This window comes from Macaca mulatta, chromosome 1 (genome assembly GCF_049350105.2).
Source record: "Macaca mulatta isolate MMU2019108-1 chromosome 1, T2T-MMU8v2.0, whole genome shotgun sequence".
NCBI lineage: Eukaryota > Metazoa > Chordata > Mammalia > Primates > Cercopithecidae > Macaca > Macaca mulatta.
Genome location: NC_133406.1, coordinates 231576444 through 231595913, shown reverse-complemented (window position 1 = coordinate 231595913; position 19470 = coordinate 231576444). Strand labels below are relative to the sequence as shown.

General features: G+C 51.0%; 1 protein-coding gene and 1 long non-coding RNA gene across 3 annotated transcripts in view; one reads left to right on the top strand and one right to left on the bottom strand.

Annotated features, from left to right (window-relative positions):
• The window catches only part of LOC144336590 (uncharacterized), a 35711-nt gene extending 22495 nt beyond the window's left edge, over positions 1–13216 (top strand). The window contains exon 3 of the long non-coding RNA XR_013408488.1: positions 11613–13216. This is a non-coding gene — a long non-coding RNA (uncharacterized LOC144336590). The remainder of the gene's footprint in view (positions 1–11612) is intronic.
• The window catches only part of LOC114674205 (uncharacterized), a 45507-nt gene that overhangs the window by 14693 nt on the left and 11344 nt on the right, over positions 1–19470 (bottom strand). For both annotated transcript variants that reach the window (XM_077975502.1, XM_077975508.1), the window contains exons 2-3: positions 14452–14570; positions 12830–13118 (exon numbers count right to left, since the gene is read on the bottom strand). In XM_077975502.1, the coding sequence (XP_077831628.1) occupies positions 12830–13118; positions 14452–14570 (408 nt within the window). The remainder of the gene's footprint in view (positions 1–12829; positions 13119–14451; positions 14571–19470) is intronic.

The following is a 19470-nucleotide window of genomic DNA, read 5'->3' as shown; positions in this document are numbered from 1 at the left end:
TGGCGAACACCGTGAAACCCCGTCTCTACTAAAAAATACAAAAAACTAGCCGGGGGAGGTGGCGGGCGCCTGTAGTCCCAGCTACTCGGGAGGCTGAGGCAGGAGAATGGCGTAAACCTGGGAGGCGGAGCTTACAGTGAGCTGAGATCCGGCCACTGCACTCCAGCCCGGGCTACAGAGCGAGACTCCGTCTCAAAAAAAAAAAAAAAAAAAAGAAACCCTGTCTCCACCAAAAATACAAAAAATTAGCTGGGTGTGATGGTGGGCGCCTATAGTCCCAGCTACTCAGGAGGCTGAGGCAGGAGAATGGCATGAACCTGGGAGGCGGAAGTTGCAGTGAGCCGAGATCACACCACTGCACTTGAGCCTGGGCGACAGAGTGAGACTCCATCTCAAAAAACAAAAACAGGCCGGGCGCGGTGGCTCAAGCCTGTAATCCCAGCACTTTGGGAGGCCGAGGCGGGCGGATCACAAGGTCAGGAGATCGAGACCACAGTGAAACCCCGTCTCTACTAAAAAATACAAAAAATTAGCCGGGCGAGGTGGCGGGCGCCTGTAGTCCCAGCTACTCAGGAGGCTGAGGCAGGAGAATGGCGTGAACCCGGGAGGCGGAGCTTGCCGTGAGCCGAGATCGCGCCACTGCACTCCAGCCTGGGCAACAGGGTGAGACTCCGTCTCAAAAAAAAAAAAAAAAAAAACTGTAACTGGGCCGGGCATGGTGGCTCACACCTGTAATCTCAGGACTTTGGGAGGCCGAGGTGGGTGGATCACCTGAGGTCAGGAGTTCCAGACCAGCCTGGCCAACATAGTGAAACCCCATCTTTGCTAAAAATACAAAAAATTTGCCAGGTGTGGTGGCAGGCGCCTGTAGTCCCAGTTACTCAGGAGGTTGAGGCAGGAGAATTCCTTGAACCCAGGAAGCGGAGGTTGCACTGAGCTGATATTGTGCCATTGCACTCCAGCCCAGGTGACAGTGTGAGACTCCATCTCAAAATAAATAAATAAATAAATAAAAATAACTAAAACAAAACTGTAACTGCAAGGAGTCACACTTCCATTTCAGACCATCTTTGAGTACACCTATTTTTTTTTGAAACTGAGACTCGCTGTGTCACCCAGGCTGGAGTGCAGATGCATGATCTCAGCTCACAGCAATCTCCACCTCCTGGGTTCAAGTGATTCTCCTACCTTAGCCTCCCGAGTAGCTGGGATTACAGGCACCCACCACCATGAGCGGCTAATTTTTTGTATTTTTAGTAGAGATAGGGTTTCACCATGTTGGTCAGGCTGGTCTCGAACTCCTGACCTCAGGTGATCCACCCACCTCGGCCTCCCAAAGTGCTGAGATTACAGGTGTGAGCCACCGTGCCCGGCCAAGTACACCTAATTCATAAGTTGACAATGATTTGGACTTTTCACAAGATTATTTGGCAAGTTGACTGCTTGCAACTAGGGATGCCACGCCCCAAAGTCACAATACCATAAATGTGGCAGGTTTGTAGGCTCAGCCAGCAGAGTCCACCGTACTGTGGGACCTCAGATATCCAGAAACATGGGGCATCATCCCCTTGTGGGTCAGTGCCTCACTTCACTTTATCCCCCTTGGCACCTAGCATGATGGGGAGCCAGGGCCGATACCTGGATACCCAGTGAATGAATGAAAGGATGAGAAGTAATCCAAAAACAGCAGCAATAGCAATATCAACAGCAGCCCCACTGTGCGTCAGGCACTGTTCTTGACCGTTTCACTGTGTCACTCATTGCAATGGGCTGAAAAACACCCTGGAGAGATAGCCACGTCAAATCCCTGCAACCAGAGCATGTGGGTCTTTGCAGAGCTGATTGAGATTTTGAGATGAGACCATCTTGGATGATCTGCGTGAGCCCTAAGACGGGTGTCCTTGGAAACAGAGGCAAAAGGAAATTTAAGACAGAAGAGGAGAAGACACACCGAAAAGGCCACTGAAAGACAGAGGCAGAGACTGGAGTGATGCAGCCACCAGCCCAGGAATGCTGGGGCAATCACCAAAGCTAAAAAGAGATAAGGGAGGCTTCTTCCCTAGAGCCTCCAGTGGGAGTACGGCCCTGCTGGATTTCAGATTTCTGGCCTCCAGAACTGTGAGAGAGTAATTTAAGCCATCCAGCAGCCACAGGAAATTATTATACTCCTGGAGTCACGAATGAGCTCATTCACAACTGCAATGGGATTGTTACAGAGAGGCAGGGTAGGAAGGCAGCCTCTGGGCCGGGCACGGTGGCTCATGCCTGTAATCCCAGCACGTTGAGAGGCTGAGGTGAGCGGATCGTTTGAGCCCAGGAATTCAAGACCAGCCTGGGCAACATGGTGAAACCCATCTCTACCAAAAAAAAAAAAAAAAAATTAGCCAGGCATGGTGGTGCATGCCTATAGTTCCAGCTACTTGGGAGGCTGAAGTAGGAGGATGGCTTGACTCTGGGAAGTCAAGGCTACAGTGAGCCGTGATCACCCCACTGCACTCCAGCGTGAGCAACAAAGCAACACCCTGTCTTAAAAAAAAGAAAGTCTCTGAGCAGCTCAAACTCCTGCACCCAAGTTCCTGTCCCTCCTCAGAACATACTGTTAACCCTCAACGTGGTGCTCTGTTAATATCACATATTCTGTTAATCAGTACTCTTCTTGGATAAACACTCTCCCTGCTCCCAACTTCACAGCTGAAATTCAATATCAAGTAAATAGCACAACTAAAGCTAAGCGAAAGGAAAGTGATGAATCACAGCAATACTTTGTTTCCAAATGACCTCTGCCCCCTCATTCTGACACTGGGGTGAGGCCCAGCTTGCCCTTGAACTCCACTGTATTAACTCATTGTTTTTTCTTTTTCTTTTCTTTTCTTTTCTTTTTTTTTTGAGAGACAGTCTCAATCTGTCGCCCAGGCTGGAGTGCAGTGGCATGATCTTGGCTCATTGCAACCTCCACCTCACAGGTTCAAGCAATTCTGCCTCAGCCTCCCGAGTAGCTGGGATTACAGGTGCGCACCACCATGCCCGGCTAACTTTTGTATTTTTAGTAGAGATGGGGGTTTCACCATGTTGGCCAGGCTGGTCTCAAACTCCTGACCTCAGGTGATCCACCTACCTCGGCCTCCCAAAGTGCTGGGATTACAGGTGTAAGCCAGCATGCCCAGCCTGAAGAAACCTCCCTTGTCTCTTTGTAGCTTTGGTGGCTGTCCCAGAATTCCTGGGCTGGTGTCTGCATCACGCCAGTCTCTGCCTCTTTCAGTGGCCTTCTCTGTGTGTCTGTGTCTTCTCCTCTTCTGACTCTCTTAAATTTCCTTCTGCCTCTGTTTCTAAGGACCCCTGTCTTAGGGCTCGCCCAGATCATCCAAGATGGTCTTATTTCAAAATCTTAACCTAAGTAGGAATGAGGGTTCCTGACCCCACAGTAATTTAGAAGCAGCAACTCAGAAGGCAAGGAAAGGTTTGCTGAAATCAGATTCACCAGCAAGAACAAGGAAAGACAAGTGAGAGAAAAAGAACAGGGGAAGAAATGGAAATTATATAAAACACATTCGTGACACTTAAGAAAGCCCCGTGACCTGAGACCAGGGCCTCCAGGAGGTTGCTCCACACGGACACAGCAATACATGTTCAAAGTCACCATTAAGCTTAGCAAGAAAAGGTAAAATTGGGTTTATTCTGTTTTAAGAAGAAGGAAGCATGAGTTATATTCTAGAAAGATTTTCAACCCAAAACAATACAATTGAAAAGTTCTGGTATAGCGAGGAATTTTTTTCTTTTTTTTTTGAGATGGAGTCTCGCTCTATCGCCCAGGCTGGAGTGCAGTGGTGCGATCTCGGCTCACTGAACGCTCTGCCTCCTAGGTTCACGCCATTCTCCTGCCTCAGCCTCCCGAGTAGCTGGGACTATAGCCGCCTGCCACCACGCCCGGCTAATTTTTTGTATTTTTAGTAGAGATGGGGTTTCATTGTGTTAGCCAGGATGGTCTCGATCTCCTGACCTCATGATCCACCCCCTCGGCCTCCCAAAGTGCTGGGATTACAGGTATGAGCCACCGCGCCTGGCCTTTTTTTTTTTTTTTTTTTTTTGAAGCAAGGTCTCACTCTGTCACACCCAGGAGGGAGTGCAGTGGCACAATCATGGCTCATTGCAGCCTCAGCCTCCTGGGCTCAAGTGATCCTCTTGCCTCATCTTTTTGATTTTTTTTTTTTTTTGTAGAGACAGTGTTTCACCATGTTGCCCAGGCTGGTCTTGAACTCCTGGGCTCAAGCAATCCTCTCTCCTCAGCCTCCCAAAGTGCTGGGATTACAGGCATGAGGCACTGCACCCAGGTGGGATGAATCTTTAGCTGTCTAAAACACGCACTGGGTGCGGTGGCTCACGCCTGGAATCCCAACACTTTGGGAGGCTGAGGCAGGTGGATCACTTGAGGTCAGGAGTTCAAGACCAGCCTGGCCAATATGGTGAAACCCCATCTCTACTAAAAATACAAAAATTAGCCAGGCTACTTGGGAGGCTGAGGCCGAAAAATCGCTTGAACCTGGGAAGTGGAAGTTGCAGTGAGCTGAGATCCTGCCATCGTGCTCCAGCCTGGGCGTTGCAGTGAGACTCTGTCTCAAAAAAATTATAAAATAAAATACAAATAAAACACTGAAGGTTTCCCAGGAATCTGTCTGGTTTTGAGGCTCCTGTCCAGAGGTATCTTGTGCCCCAAGGACAAGCCGCTTCAAGAGGTAGCATTCCACTCCCTCCCATTCTCCTAATGAAGTGGGGAGGTAGGAGGGTGCAGTGGCCACTGCTTCTGGCCCCCTACCTGCCCTGAGGCACGACCAAGCCCCTTGGGGTTGCCCCACACCTGCCCTCTGCACCTCTGCACCTCTGCACTCCTACCTGCTGTTCCCTTTGCCTGCTTGTGCCTGCAGTGGACTCCAGGATGGTCCCCACGCCCAAAGGGAATGAAGCCACCCACAATGTCTCAGGCAGAGGTGTCCCACCTGTCCTATCTGTTAACTCTGCCCTGGACACGGTGGGGACACAGCCACATTTGTGTCAACACCAGCACAGTACTGAACACACCATACAGAAGGAAGTCACTGAAGCGTGCAGGACGTATGAACACATGCGCAGACGAATTGAGGAATCAATAAATAAGTGGATGAATTTTAAAGTTTTTACCAAATGCCTAAATTCAACACTGGGCTCTCTCTTCCCTTGCTGCTCTGTCTCAAGATCCCGTGGCTCAGTTCCTCTTCTGTAAACTCCAGGGGACCATTTAACCATAGGAGCGACCCTGACTGTATTAACTCCCCAGAGGGCAGGTCCGTGGAATCCAGGAGGGAATAGAAAACATGTCAGACACGCTGCTGGCATCCTAAATGTTCTTGTAAGTTGTTGACATGACAAGAAACCATCAGGAACACTGTCACTCCCAATGTTCTTTCTATTTCTCCACTGACTTACATACAATTTCTAACGAAGTTCATTTGACACATATTTAAGGACAAGCACAAATGAAGTTAGAAATTGTGGGGGACAAGTGATGAGGTGGCCCCTATGGCTACTGCCTCATGGTGTTCATGCCTTTGTGTGACCCCCTCCTTTAGTATGGGCAAGACCTGTGACTGGCTTCTAGCCAACAGAATATGGCATGGATGGCAGAGGATTGCACTGCATTATATAGGATTCCCTCTCCTGCTAGCAGGCTCGTGCTGAAGACGATTTCCCTCACTGGCTTTGAAGAAGCAAGTTGCCATGCTATGGGAGAGCCTAGGGAGGGGCCACATGGCAAAGGCCTGCGGGTGGACTCTAGGAGCTGAGAGCAATGCCAGTCAACAGCCAGCAAGAAGCCAAGGACCCTGGTCATCCAACTGCAAAGAGATGAATTCCACCAACAACCTGAGTGAGCTTGGAAGAGGACCTTTCCCCAGCTGAGTCACCAGATGAGACCCCAGCCCTGGCTCGGACCTTCACGGCAGCCTTACACAGGACCCAGCTAAACTGTGCCCAGACTCCTGACCCACAGAAACTGTGCGATAATAAATGTGTGTTTCCTAAGCTACTTTGTAGTACTCTGTTACGCAGCAATAGAAAACGAATCTGATGATGATAATGAAGATGTGGCTATGACAACAGTCCCGGAAAAGTGTGCAGTTTGTGGTTCTCGTGCCTGTCACCCTGCACCTTGACAGAAGCTGAGTGATCACGTCCACAGACTCTGGGTCATACTACACATGTTCAAGCCAGGCTCTACCATGATCACACACGTATCCATCAACATAACCCTGTAAGCCTCAGTTTTCTATGGGTAAGCATGGGAACAATAGCAGTCACCTCACAGGGCTGGTATAGGGATGAAATAAGGTAATATGTGTAAACTGCTTATTAGCACTTTACAGTAAGGGCTGGGCATACTGCGAGTGTTCAATCAATGTTGGCTATTTGTGCATTAGTTATTTACCTTCTGTTGTCCTGACCAGACTGTAAAGACCATCAGGGTGGTAATGAGCTGTCTAGCTATTGTACCTGGAGAACAGAACTTTGAACATGAGGGGTATCAGGGAGGATTTGGGAATAAGAACCCACCTTGTGTGATCCTCCTAGCGACTCTGGGAGGTAGGCAGGACAGGAATGATTTATTTTAGGATAAGGAAATGGATTGAGCTGAGGCAGGAGGACTGCTTAAGGCCAGGAATTTGAGACCAGCCTGGGTGACAGGGTGAGATGCCACCTGTTAAAAAAAAAAAAAAGAAAAAAGAAAAAAAAAATTTTTTTTTTTAGACGAAATCTCACTCTGTCGCCCCGGCTGGAGTGCAGTGGTGTGGTCTCGGTTCACTGCAACCTCTGCCTCCTGGGTTCAAGTGATTCTCCTGCCTCAGCCTCCTGAGTAGCTGGGATTACAGGTGCATGCCACCACACCTGGTTAATTTTTATATTTTTAATAGAGACACGGTTTCACCATGTTGCCCAGGCTGGTCTGGAACTCCCGACCTGAAGTGATCCACCCGTGTTGGCCTCCCAAAGTTCTGGGATTACAGATGTAAGCCACAGCACCTGGCCTAAAATTATTTTATTTTCTTATTTAAAAAATAAGAAAATGAATTGAGAGGTGTTATATTCTGGTCTTGCACCACTGAGATAATGAAGGGGTAAAATGAGGACCAGCCTGAGCAACATAATGAGACACTGTCCCTACAAAAAATTTAAAAAATTAGTTGGGTGTGGTGCACATGTAAAGTCCCAGCTACTTGGAAGGCTGAGGTGGGAGGATCACTTGAGCCAGGGGATGTCAAGGCTGCAGTGAGCCGAGATCGCACCACGGCACTCCAGTCTGGGCAACAGAGGGAGACCCTGTCTCAAAAAAAAAAAACAAAAACAAAAATCAAGGACCAACTAACTCCCCGACAATGTTCTTTATATTTCTCCACTGCCTTAAAAACAACCTCTAACAAAGTTAATTTGACACACATTTAAGGACAAGCACAAGTGTGAGCCTCTTGTATGGTAATTGGGCTTAACTGGAAATAATTCACTTAAATGATCACAATGAGTGCTGTGTGTGCCATCAAAGCATGTGTATCTGGCAGCATTTGGAGAAGGTTTGATTCTTTACGAATGGGGAGAGAATGAGAGGCAGGGAAGCGTTTGCTGTTTTTTAAAAAATTCAGTGTGGAATGATGTGGCTTATAAGTGGCTCTAGGGGAATGAAAGTTTTGAAGTATTTTAGGGTTCAACAGCATTTGAAGGGAAAGGACAGTCCTTGTTAGGTGTCAAAGTTGAGGGGTTCTGGAGAGTTACCAGGCCCCACAGTGTAGGCTCAGAGCTGTGGGACAGCGGGCAGTGTTATGCCTGAGACCAAAAGAGAAGGGGCCAAACAAGAATTATACCTGGTCTGAAATACAGTTGTCTCTCCATGTCCCAGGGGCATTGGTCCCAGGACCCCTGTGGATACGAAAATCTGAGGATGCTCAAGCCCCTTTTATACAATTGTGTGGTATTTGTATATAACCTACACACACCCTCCACACACATCTTACTCTGTTACTTCCAGTGGTGCAATCTCAGCTCACTGCAACCTCTACCTACGGGGTTCAGGCGATTCTCCTGCCTCAGCTTCCTGAGTAGCTGGGATTACAGGCACGGGCCACCATCTTTATTTTGAGATGCGGTTTTGCTCTTGTCACCTAGGCTGGAGTGCAATGGTGCGATCTCAGCTCACTGCAACCTCTGCCTCCCAGGTTCAAGTGATTCTCCCGCCTAAGCCTCCCGAGTAGCTGGGATTACAGGCACCTGCCACCACACCTGGTTTTTGCATTTTTAGTAGAGATGGGGTTTCACCATGTTGGGCAGGCTGGTCTTGAACTCCTGACCTCAGGTGATCCACCCATCTTGGCCTCTCAAAGTGCTGGGATTATAGGCGTGAGCCACTGCTCCTGGCCTTTCCACATACTTTAAATCATTTCTAGAGTACTTGTAATATCTAATACCACGTAAATGCCATGTAAATAGTTATTACACTGCATGGTTTTTAAATTTGTACTATTATTTTTTTTTTAATACACAGGGTCTTGCTATGTTGCTCAGACTGGACTCCAACTCCTGAGCTCAAGCAATCCTCCAGTCTTGGCCTCCAAAGTGCTGGGATTAGAGGCATTAGCCACCACAGCCAGCCCATTTATATTATTTTTTATTGTTTTATTATTATTTATTTTTGCTTTCTCGAACATTTTGGACCCTAGGCTGGCTGAATCAGCCGACGTGGAACCCCCAGGTAAGGAGGCTCGATTGCATTACTTTGGGCCTGTCTCACCTTCTCCCTGAAAGGCCACCGCAGCTGTCCTCCAACGCCAGCAGGGTCTCCCTACCTCCCATCCAGCACTATGAGGCTGGGTGTCCAGGGCAGGGGGTGGCTGGTGGTGGCCAGGTTGTGACAAATTCAACAATGTTTTTTTTCTCAGCAAATTACCAAGAACTATTTCTCTGTCTTTCAGGCTGGAGGTGAGGGATTTCTTTTTGTGTTTTTCTTTCAGACACGGTCTCACTCTGTCACCCAGGCTGGAGTGCAGTGGCATGATCTCTGCTCACTGCAACCTCTGCCTCTGGGTTCAAGCGATTCTTCTGCCTCAGCCTCCCGAGTAGCTAGGATTACAGGCACGCACCACAACGCCCAGCTAATTTTTGTATTTTTACTAGAGACAGGGGTTTCACCATGTTGTCCAGGCTGGTCTCGAACTCCTGGCCTCAAGTGATCCACCCGCCGCAGCACCCCAAGGTGCTGGGATTACAGGTGTGAGTCACCGCACCCAGCCCTGGAGGCGAGGGCTTTCTATTTGCTTTGGGGTTTGGGAAACCAGTTCACCACCACTCTCCTTGTGGTGATCATGGACGAGGACTGATCAGTGTTGACCATGTGGCCCAGGATTTTAAACTCGCTTCACCCCTCACTAGTGGTGGATTGCAGAGTAACAGGGGGTGATAGCGACAGTAGTCTTACCCACTTTCAATTCAAGTCCATTTTAATTAATCTTGTTTTGAGATGAGGTGACAGCCTTGGAGGATGTTTAATGCCAGGATTAGGAATCAATTTGGTTCAACAAATCAACAGACATCCCCAGCCCCCACCACTGTCAAGCCGGTTCTGTCTCCTCTGGTGGACCCTCCCTTGCTGCCCCCACTGTCCTATCGACTGAGTATGGAAAACACTTTCATCATAAGGAGTTACTGATCTGGCAAGAGGAGGGTGAACTCTCTGTCCAGAGGAGGCATGGGAATCGGGCAAGAGCTGCTGGGACCGTGCGGGGTGAGGTGGGATGGCTGAGGGCCCCAAATGACAGGACAGAGTAAGAGCCACCTGGCGCCACAGAGGTCAGAGCGGGGCCCTGGGGTGAGCCTGGTGGGTCAAAAGCTCTGCCAGTGGGAGAGGCAGGAGTTTCTGCCAAGCTTTCCCCAGGTGTCCCTACCTGCCCCAGGTGCGGTAACCCACAGCCAGGGACACAGGAGAGGGTGTACTCAAACCGTGTCATGCCTCAGTCAGAATGGATCCCCTTATAGACCCTTATTTTTCCTTTTGGCATCAACTCAAGGCATTTTACTCTACTTAAATATTTGCAATACTAGTTAATGAAAAAAAAAATGTAGGCTGGGCATGGTGGCTCACACCTGTAATCCCAGCACTTTGGGAGGCTGGGGTGGGAGGATCACTTGAGCCCAGGAGGTTGAGACCAACCTGGGAAACATGGTAAGACCCCATCTCAACAGAAAATTTAAAAATTAGCTGGGTGTGGTGACACATGCCCGTAGTGCTAGCTACTCAGGATGCTGAGGTGGGAGGATCGCTTGAGCTCAGGAGTTCAAGGTTCCAGTGAGCTATGGTTGTGCCACTGTACTCCAGCCTGGGTGACAGAGTGAGACCTTGTCTCAAAAAAAAAAAAAAAAAAAAAAAAAAAGCAGTGGGTTTTTTAGGGAGGGGAAGAGAGCAATATTTGCAATGCAAAAATCAAACAAGAAACTCCCCAGACCTCACTAGACTACATGAGCATAGAGGAAAGTTCTGATTTAGTGAACATATAAAATATCCATGAAAGCAAAGTGCTTTATCACTGATGGTACCTAATGGTTGCCACAGCACCCTGCTCCCTGGTTTATGCACCTTATCTAATCATTTTATCCCATGCCTCTACCAAGTAGGTCCTAACATAAGGGCAATTTTTAGAGATGAGGAACCAAAGCCAGGAAAGGAAGTCCTATTTCCAAATTAGCACAGCTAGTGACAGAGATGGAGCCGGAAGGCGGGTCCTTAACTCAAAACCCATATCCTTACTGGAACACTGGGGCCCCAGTGGGGTCCTGAGGTGCCTTACGAATGGAGAGAAACGATTGGCACCAGGTATATCAGTGACCTGCATGGCACTGCCTCCCAGAGCCTGCACTAAACAGTTCATTCTTACAAATATGTCAGACAGACAGCTGTAGCTGCAGTACTGATTTGTGCTGTCTGGGAAGGAAGGATCTGCCAACCAAGGCAAATTTCAGGGGTAGACAAGAAAACTTCCTTGTTTTCATGTGATATTCGTTACCGAGTATCACATGAGCTGATCTTCAGTCTCACCGGCTTTCTTGAAATTTCTCCAACGCACTGAACACACGGCCTTTGCACTTACTAACCCTTCTGCCTGAAGAGCCATCCCCTCATCCTTCTGTAGGTTTCTCCTCCATGACTCATTGCATATAGCAAGGACTCTGTAAATATTTGTCGCATGAATGAATGAGTCCTGCCTAGTTATTTTCTTATGCATAGATCTGATCACCTCTAGCCGGAGGTAGTGTGTCCTATAACCAAGGGCAGCACCTTGTTCATCCTTGCGTCCTCCTACATCCCCCAGCCCAGGGACCAGTTACAAGGGCAGGTGTAGGGCTGGGGTGGCAATTGGGTGACATAATCAATGGGAAGCACTGCATGGATGCTATGATGAGAAAGACCTGGGGGCCTATCTAGGTTTAGCATTATTGATTTGCGATGTGTGCCAAGGGCAGGGGTGGGGTGTAAAAGTGCAGTCCTCATGCCACCATGCCAGCTAGCCAAGGGATCCTGGAGGCCCAAGAGAAAGCTAGATTGGGAGGGGAGAGCAGGACAGTCCTGGACAGTCTTGGCCAGCTTGGGGAAGCTCAGGAGACAGGCCACTAACCCATGTGGCAATAGATGCCACTGGGCTCAGGATACCAACTGATGCTGCCTCCAGCTGCTCCCTCTGCTCCTGGATAGTCCTTCAAGGGGAATGTTGGCAAGTACAGGCACCTCCCCTCTTCCTCAGCTGTGACTGCACAGCATTTGTGGCTTATGCAGGAAGATACACGGGCTCAGGGGAGTGGCCATTTGTCCCAAAGATATCTCAGAACTGGGCAGAGGCAGAACTGGCTAACATAACTGCAGTGGGCCGTTTTGCCCCCTCAACGTGAGCTGGCATCTGCTAGAGTTTCACATGCACGTATGCAGAGAGCCCAGCCACCCCTGGGCTCCAGGAGCCTAGTATGGATGCAACAGGAAGGCCCAGGCTCTGGAACCTTCTGCAGAGCCTAGCTCCTGTCTCCCACCTGACACAGTAACAGGCGCTGAAGCATGTGCCCTGTCGGTACTACAGGCCCCATCCACGTAACCTGAGAGAGGGGACCTCAGGAGCAGTGGCACCTGCTGCTCCAGGCTAGGAGCAGGGAACTCCAGGGACCACCTCCCTGCAAGTCTCCTTCCCCACTGGCGGCTCCCAGGCTGGACAGGGCTCCAGCCAGCAGGGGGCGCGCGCGTTCACCTCGGGGCCAGGTTGGCTGAAGGCCCCTCTCCCGTTCTCCTCTTCTAGAGCAAGTCTTCCAAAGCCTTGACCTCTTAGACAACGCTACTTTAGTGACAGAAGCACTTTTCCTTTCCCTTTCTTGCGAGTTTTTTACGGCCGTGGGTGGCTAGTATCAATCCTTCCACTTTCCAGGTGAGGAGAGGAACTGGGGAGGTTGAGCATTTGCTGCAATCTCACCGTGGCCAGCGGCGCAGAAGGGCCAGGGTCCCCATTTTCCACCCGTGGACCAGTCGGCCTTCCTCGCACCACGCTGGAGATCGAGGAGGGAAGAAAGAAGTAGCCGAGCAAAACCCCAAAAAAGGAATCCTTTCTCCCTAGAGATTATGAAATCAAAGAACATTTTGTTGCTTCTTGGAAAGTCTTCCCCTTATGGAGGCTACACAATTGAACAGGGTTTTCATTATTATGACTATGATTATTAACGTTGTTGGTCTAGTTCCCGCCTCCTTCTTTGCAAACTTTTGCACGGACTGAGAAACACAAGCGTTTACCTGGGTGCACGCTGGGACGGGGCGAGCAGGTAGTGCAGGTTTCCAGGCCTCTCCTGCCCCGGAGCTTGGCTGCAGGACTCCCGCAAAATCTCCAAATGCCCCCGATCTGCGCGGTCACCAAGAAGCAGCCCGGCTCGGAACAAGCCCAGGCAAGCCCAGGCAGAGCCCGCTGCCGGGTCCTCCTTCCTGCCCGTGCCACCAGGCCCCGGAGCCGCGACGCGTCTCTCCAGCCCGGGATCCGGGAAGCTGGGCTCGTCCCAGACCGACGGGACGGCGGCATCTCCTCCACCTGAAAAGGAAAGGGGACCAGGTAGGGGCCAGGCAGAGCGCATGAGGGCGGCGCCAGCACCGCGCGATCCCAATCACGTCGGTGCGGGGGAGGGGTCCGAGCCTGGCCTTGGCCTAGGGCGCAGATGCGGTGCGCACCGCAGGGGGGCGGCGCGGGGACCGCTGCGTGGCCAGTCCCGCCGGGCACGGGGTCCTGGTCCGCATCCCCTTCACCGCCACTGCCAGCCTGGGCTGGCGTTTCCCCAGCAAAAGCGCTTAGTTTGCGCAGCGCCCCTCGCCCACGCCGCTGCTGGGTCCCGGGGCGCGCCTACCCGGAGCCGAGGTCCCCGACTCTCCGGCCATCGCAACCCTTCCGCGGACTCCTGGCTCCTTCGCGGTGGGACCAAGGCCCGGGTGGAGCCGGGGCGGGGTGGGGGGGGGACGGTAAAAAAGCAAACAAAAACCACTGGGGGCTCGCCGCGACGCCCAGTCCGAGGGCCTCTGCCCTGGAAGAGGGAAGAAACCCACGTCCTGGACGCGGGTGTGGGAAATGTCCCGGGTCTGGACCTGTTGTCTCTGCGACGTTGCCAGTCAGGAGAGCTCGGAGGGCCAATGCAGCCCCGGATTCAACAAGATGCGAAAGGACTTCTAAAGCCAGGAACCGGCACCCAGCCACAGCCACCGCCCGCCGGCCCGGCGCCCTGCCCCCACTCACCGCGCCCCCAAGTTCCGGCGCCGCGGGCTGCAGGGGTGACTTGGCTTGGCGTGCCTCGGGGCACGAGGCTTGGCCCTCCACGGCTCTCGGGTCCCGGGGGGCTGGGGTGGGAAGGGACACGGCCGGGGCGCGGCGCTGGGGAGCCGGGTGCGCCAGGCTGGGGACCTTGCGTGGGGCAGGGCTTGGCTCAGATGAGGGGCCGGGGCTCAGCCCCCAGCACCGGCCTTAAAGGTTCCTGGAGACGCAAAGTCCTGAGCGCGGAGCTGCCGCAGGGAGCATAAGGCAGCCCCCAGGCACGCTCCCTGCATTTCCCAGTTTCCAAGCTGCTCTGGGCGCGCGGTGGGGCGCCCTTGGGGTAGGCAGGGAGGCGCTGGCAGGGGCAGCGCTGAAGACCTCCCGCTGCCATGGAGAAGGGGCTCCCCACCCACCCTCCTGCCCCAAACATTACAGATCCCAGCCAGTGCGCCCCAGGGCCCTTCCAGGACAAACTGCCCCCAGGACAAGCTGCCCCCAGGACCACCGCACCCCAGTATCAAGCGGGCAGCAGATCTCTCTGCGCCCTTTGTAGGGGGTTCTGCCCTCAGGGTTGTTACGGGACAGAAATGGTTTCATCAGAAACAAGCCCTCCTCGCACACTCACGGTTTGCAGGACTCCAAACTGGGCCCCCGAGATCTCCACCTGCGCAAAACGAAAGAGCTGATTCTCTTCGGACTCACGAGGCAACCGCTCCCCGGGTGAGAACGGGAGACTCACTCCTCCTGCACTGGGAGAAGGCGATGCTTTAGGAGGATGACAGGGAAGCGAATGCTACCCAGGTGCATAATCACATTTGAGCACTCTCAGGGGCCTGAGAGGAGGCCAGGGGTGACCTTCCCCCATTCTCACAGGGCAGGGGCGGCGAACCCATTCTCACAGGTGTCTGTGATGAGCCCATGTTTTCCAAACTCCTCCGGGATTCTAGGACAGTCCTAGAGAAGCAGTGCGCCAGCCAGCAGGTGAGAACGTCCTGGTGCAGGTGGATGGCTACAGGTCAGGCCTACTTTTCCTACACCTGTTGCTGCGGGGCAATTCCACACCCATCTCAGTCCAGGGTGCCTGTCACCATGGGGCAGGTAGATGAAAGCCTTCTCAGATCCTCAAAGACTCAGAGGGATAAAAGGAGGCAGATGGGTCCTAGAGGCAGCCCATGGCAAGGGAGAGGTCTGCTTTTTTTTTTTTTTTTTTTTTTTTTGAGACACAGTTTTGCTTTTGCTGCCCAGGCTGGAGTGCAATGGCCGGATCTTGGCTCACTGCAACCTCCACGTCCCGGGTTCAAGTGATTCTCCTGCCTCAGCCTCCCGAGAAGCTGGGATTACAGGCGCCCACCACCATGCCCAGCTAATTTTTGTAGAGACAGGGTTTCACCAAATTGGTCAGGCTGTTCTCAAACTCCTGACCTCAGGTGATCCACCCGCCTCGGTCTCCCAAAGTGCTGGGATTACAGATGTGAACCACCACGCCTGGCCGAGGTCTGCTTTTGTGATCAGACAAAAGTGGGTTCCAACCTTGACTTACTACATGGCCTCAGGCAATGTGCCAGCGTCTCCCAACCCCTCCCTGCACCCCCAAGTAATCTCATTCAATCTTCAAAAAGCCCTTTGAGATAAGTCCTAGGACTGCTGCATTTACAGGTGAGGAAATTAGGACCTGAAAGGTAAGACTGGGTTGGCCAACCAACGCAGGGAGGAGAGCGGGGTGGACCCACGACCCAAGGTGGCGCCCGTCGGTTCTCCAAGCCCTCACTCCTCATGTACCTGCCACCCTGCCACAACTTTGCAAATTGCTTATCCATGCCGAGCATGTGTCCTCATGTACACCGACAGCATCAGGCTCCTAGTATGGATGCAATAAGTATTGTGGAATGAATGAATGAATGAATGAATGAATGAATGAATGCACACCTCCCTACCCCTAGGGTGATGATAAGGACTGTGCAAGACAGAGTGGCTGCACACAGTAGGCCCTCTCACGTGTGCAGTCGCTCTTCTAAAACATCTCTATGAAGCACCTGTTGTGTTCCAGGCTTTGAGGGAACACTGGTTCTCATTGGTTCTCTGTTCCTTGCAGACAGACCTGGGAGCATTCCCCTGGAGGTCCCCACCCTTGTGGGCTCTTTTCTTCTTGCTTTCTTTTCAGAGCCACCAAAATGCCTGGACCTGGGCAGCCAACAGTAGGATGAATCTGCTTTAGAGACACCAGACTGCCAGCTAGAGGATTGAAATAACCTGATTCTTATCCACTTTTCCATCCAGAGAGGCCACACCGAGTCTAGGCCTCATTTTTTTTTTCTTCAAACATTTTTGTGTCGACAAAGAATGTTTTACAAAGGCCTCACTGTCTGCCAAACTCTGTGTCACTTCTCCCCAGCCCTGCCAGGCTGAGGACACCGAACCCACCTATATCTCCTCTAAAATCCACCCAACACCAAGATAGCCACATCTCTAACCTACGCCTTTAACGTACAGGCCACAGCCAAGAGGGCTTTGCAGAAAGGGAACCGCAGAGATAGCACGGAGAAGCCTCCGCTGTCTATCCCTGGCACAGCACGCCCACAACCCCAGAAACGGTGCACAAGGCTCCCTCAGGAAGCCTTTCCTGGAGTCCTGCATTTAACCACAGAGGCCCAGAGGCTCAGACGTGGTGGTGACTACCTGCTCGGCCTGCCCCAACCTTTTTTTTTTTTTTTTTTTTTGAGATGGAGTCTCTGTCACCCAGGCTGGAGTGCAGTGGCATGATCTCAGCTCACTACAACCTCCGCCTCCTGCGTTCAGACGATTCTCCTGCCCCAGCCTCATGAGTAGCTGGAACTACAGGCACCTGCCATCATTCCCGGCTAATTTCTGTATTTCTACTAGAGATGGGGTTTCACCATGTTGGCCGGGCTGGTCTCGAACTCCTGACCACAAGTGATCCACCCGCCTCAGCCTCCCGAAGTGCTGGAATTACAGGCGTGAGCCACCATGCCCTGCTGGTCCCCCTCCCTGAGATTACCTTTTCACCTCGGATGAGAAAAATGAACTCAATACAGTGCTTGGGAAAGAAACATCTCGATCCAAGCCAATGGGAAAACCCAGCAAGGAACCCAAGGAGCGTAGATCTCCAGGGAGCCCATGGTTTCATCTTGTTCAAAAGTGAGAATTTAAAAAGGAGGATGAGCTTAAGATCAGCCGGGGCAACATAGTGAGACCCCAGCTCTACAAAAAATTTTAAAAGTAGCCGGACATGGTGGTGCACACCTGTAGTCCCAGCTACTTGGGAGGCTGAGGCAGGAGGATCGCTTAAGGCAGGAGGATCACTTGAGGCAGGAGTCTGAGGCTGCAATGAGCCAAGATCATACCAGTGCACTTCAACCTGGACAACAGAGGGAGATCCTGTCTCTAAAAATTAACCAATTAATTTAAAACATTAAAAATAAATTAATTAAAGGAGGAAAATGTTCTGGCTGGGCACGATGGCTCACGCCTGTAATCCCAGCACTTCCAGAGGCAGAGATGGGTGGATCACCTGAAGTCAGGAGTTTGAGACCAGCCTGGCCAACATGTTGAAACCCCATCTCTACTAAATTTACAAAAATTAGCCTGGCATGGTGGTGCATGCCTGTAGTCCCAGCTACTTTGGGGGTTGAGGCAGGAGAATCACTTGAACCTGGAAGGTGGAGGTTGCAGTGAGCCGAGATTGTGCAACTGCACTCCAGTTTTAGTGACAGAAGCAAGGCTGTCTCAAAAAAAAAAAAAGGATGAAAATGTTCTGGAATTAGATAGTGGTGATGGTTGTACAACTTTGTGAATATACTAAAACCTGCAGAGTTGTATACTTTAAGATGGTGAAATTTATGGTATATAGTTTTATCTCAGTTAAAAGGAAAAAAAAAAGCCATCATTCCAATTCTTCCTTACTGGCTGAAATATACGGTACAAACCCCACTAGTTGCCCAAAAGCCTCAGCACTCTTGATAAACACCAACTCTGCTAACTTAGACGATCTAATTTCGGTAGGGAGTACACAAGATCAGGCATCCTAGGACTGCGGCGGGTCTCTGCAGGGGACTGTAGTGGCCACAGCGGCACATCATCAAGAGGCCTGGGCAACCTGTCTCTTACACCCCCTGCAGACAGAACGATAGGGACACAGGGCCCCAGACTGCACCCTGCAGAAGGAAGGGGGCTCAGAGGAAGAGGCTTTATTCATTGCACCCTGAGATCAGAGAATTGCTTGGTGGCGTGATGGACAGGCCACCGTGTATGGGGGTGTGTGTGTGTGTGTGTGTGTGTGTGTGTGGCGGGGCAGGGGGTGATGCCACATGGCTGGGGGTGCTCCAAAGAGCCCACCTAGTACTTACAAGGCCCCATCTTTCAATAAGGAAGCCCAATTTGTTGTATTGGCGAAGAAATTGCCACCAGATTAAAAATAGCAAATAAATGCAAGAAGTCAAAATGCTGTATAAAGGGGGAAATTACTTTTAGGTGTTTACTTACTGCTTTGCTGACTGGACATTTTAACCAAATGTAGCTTTCAGGTTCTGCTTATTTTCCAGAAGTTTATTTTCCTAAAACCATTCCTTGGCTCATGCATCAAATCAACCTTTTTTCCAATTAAATTAAGGACAGAAAGAGGTCAATGTATTCTTAGGAGATCGACAATCCATAGATGGAATGATATTCAATACATAAAGATGTATTATTTAGCTGTCATATCAAGTCTGTATTGTATATGTCATGCACTGTTACGTATTTTACAGACTTTCTCTTTTGATCCCCCCACAGCTCTGTAAAATCCCTAGTATTATGTCCACTTAGCAGATGGTAAACTGAGCCTCAGAGAAGCTTCAGTCCCACAACCCTGTCTAAGGTCCTACAGTGTGTAAGACGTGGGATTTGGACCTCTGCTGGACCCCAAAGGCGGGGCAGTGAACACTCCCCTCCACTCTGCGCCTCTGCAGAACACACAGGGCACCATTTCACAAAGGCAGCAGGCACAGAGGGAAACTCCTGCATTTTCATCATAATGCACAGAAACCCCCTGACCTCAAGCCCAGAGAAGTGAGATGCGTCCAGGTCTGTTTGCTGCCTGCATGTTTCATAAATACATCTAACACCATTTCTCCAGCTTGAGGTCAAAACAGGCCCAGTTCTCTTACTTTTTCTTTTTAATTTCTTTGAGACAGAGCGTCACTCTGTCACCCAGGCTGGAGGGCAGCAGCTCACTACAACCTCTGCCTCCCGAGTTCAAGCTATTCTCCTGCTTCAGCCTCCTGAGTAGCTGGGATTACAGGTGCCCATCACCAGACCCAGCTGATTTTTGTGGGTTTTTTGTTTTTTTGAGACAGAGTCTCACACTGTTGCCTAGGCTGGAGTGCAGTAGTGTGATCTCGGCTCACTGCAACCTCCGCCTCCCAGGTTCAAGGGATTCTGCTGCCTCAGCCTCCCGAGTAGCTGGGATTACAGGCACCTGCTACCACGCCTGGCTCTTTTTTTTTTTTTTTTTTTTTTTTTTTTTTTTTAATTTTTAGTAGAGATGAGGTTTCACCATGTTAGCCAGGCTGATCTCGAACTGCTGACCTCAGGTGATCCACCCGCCTCGGCTTCCCAAAGTGCTAGGATTACAGGCGTGGGCCACTGT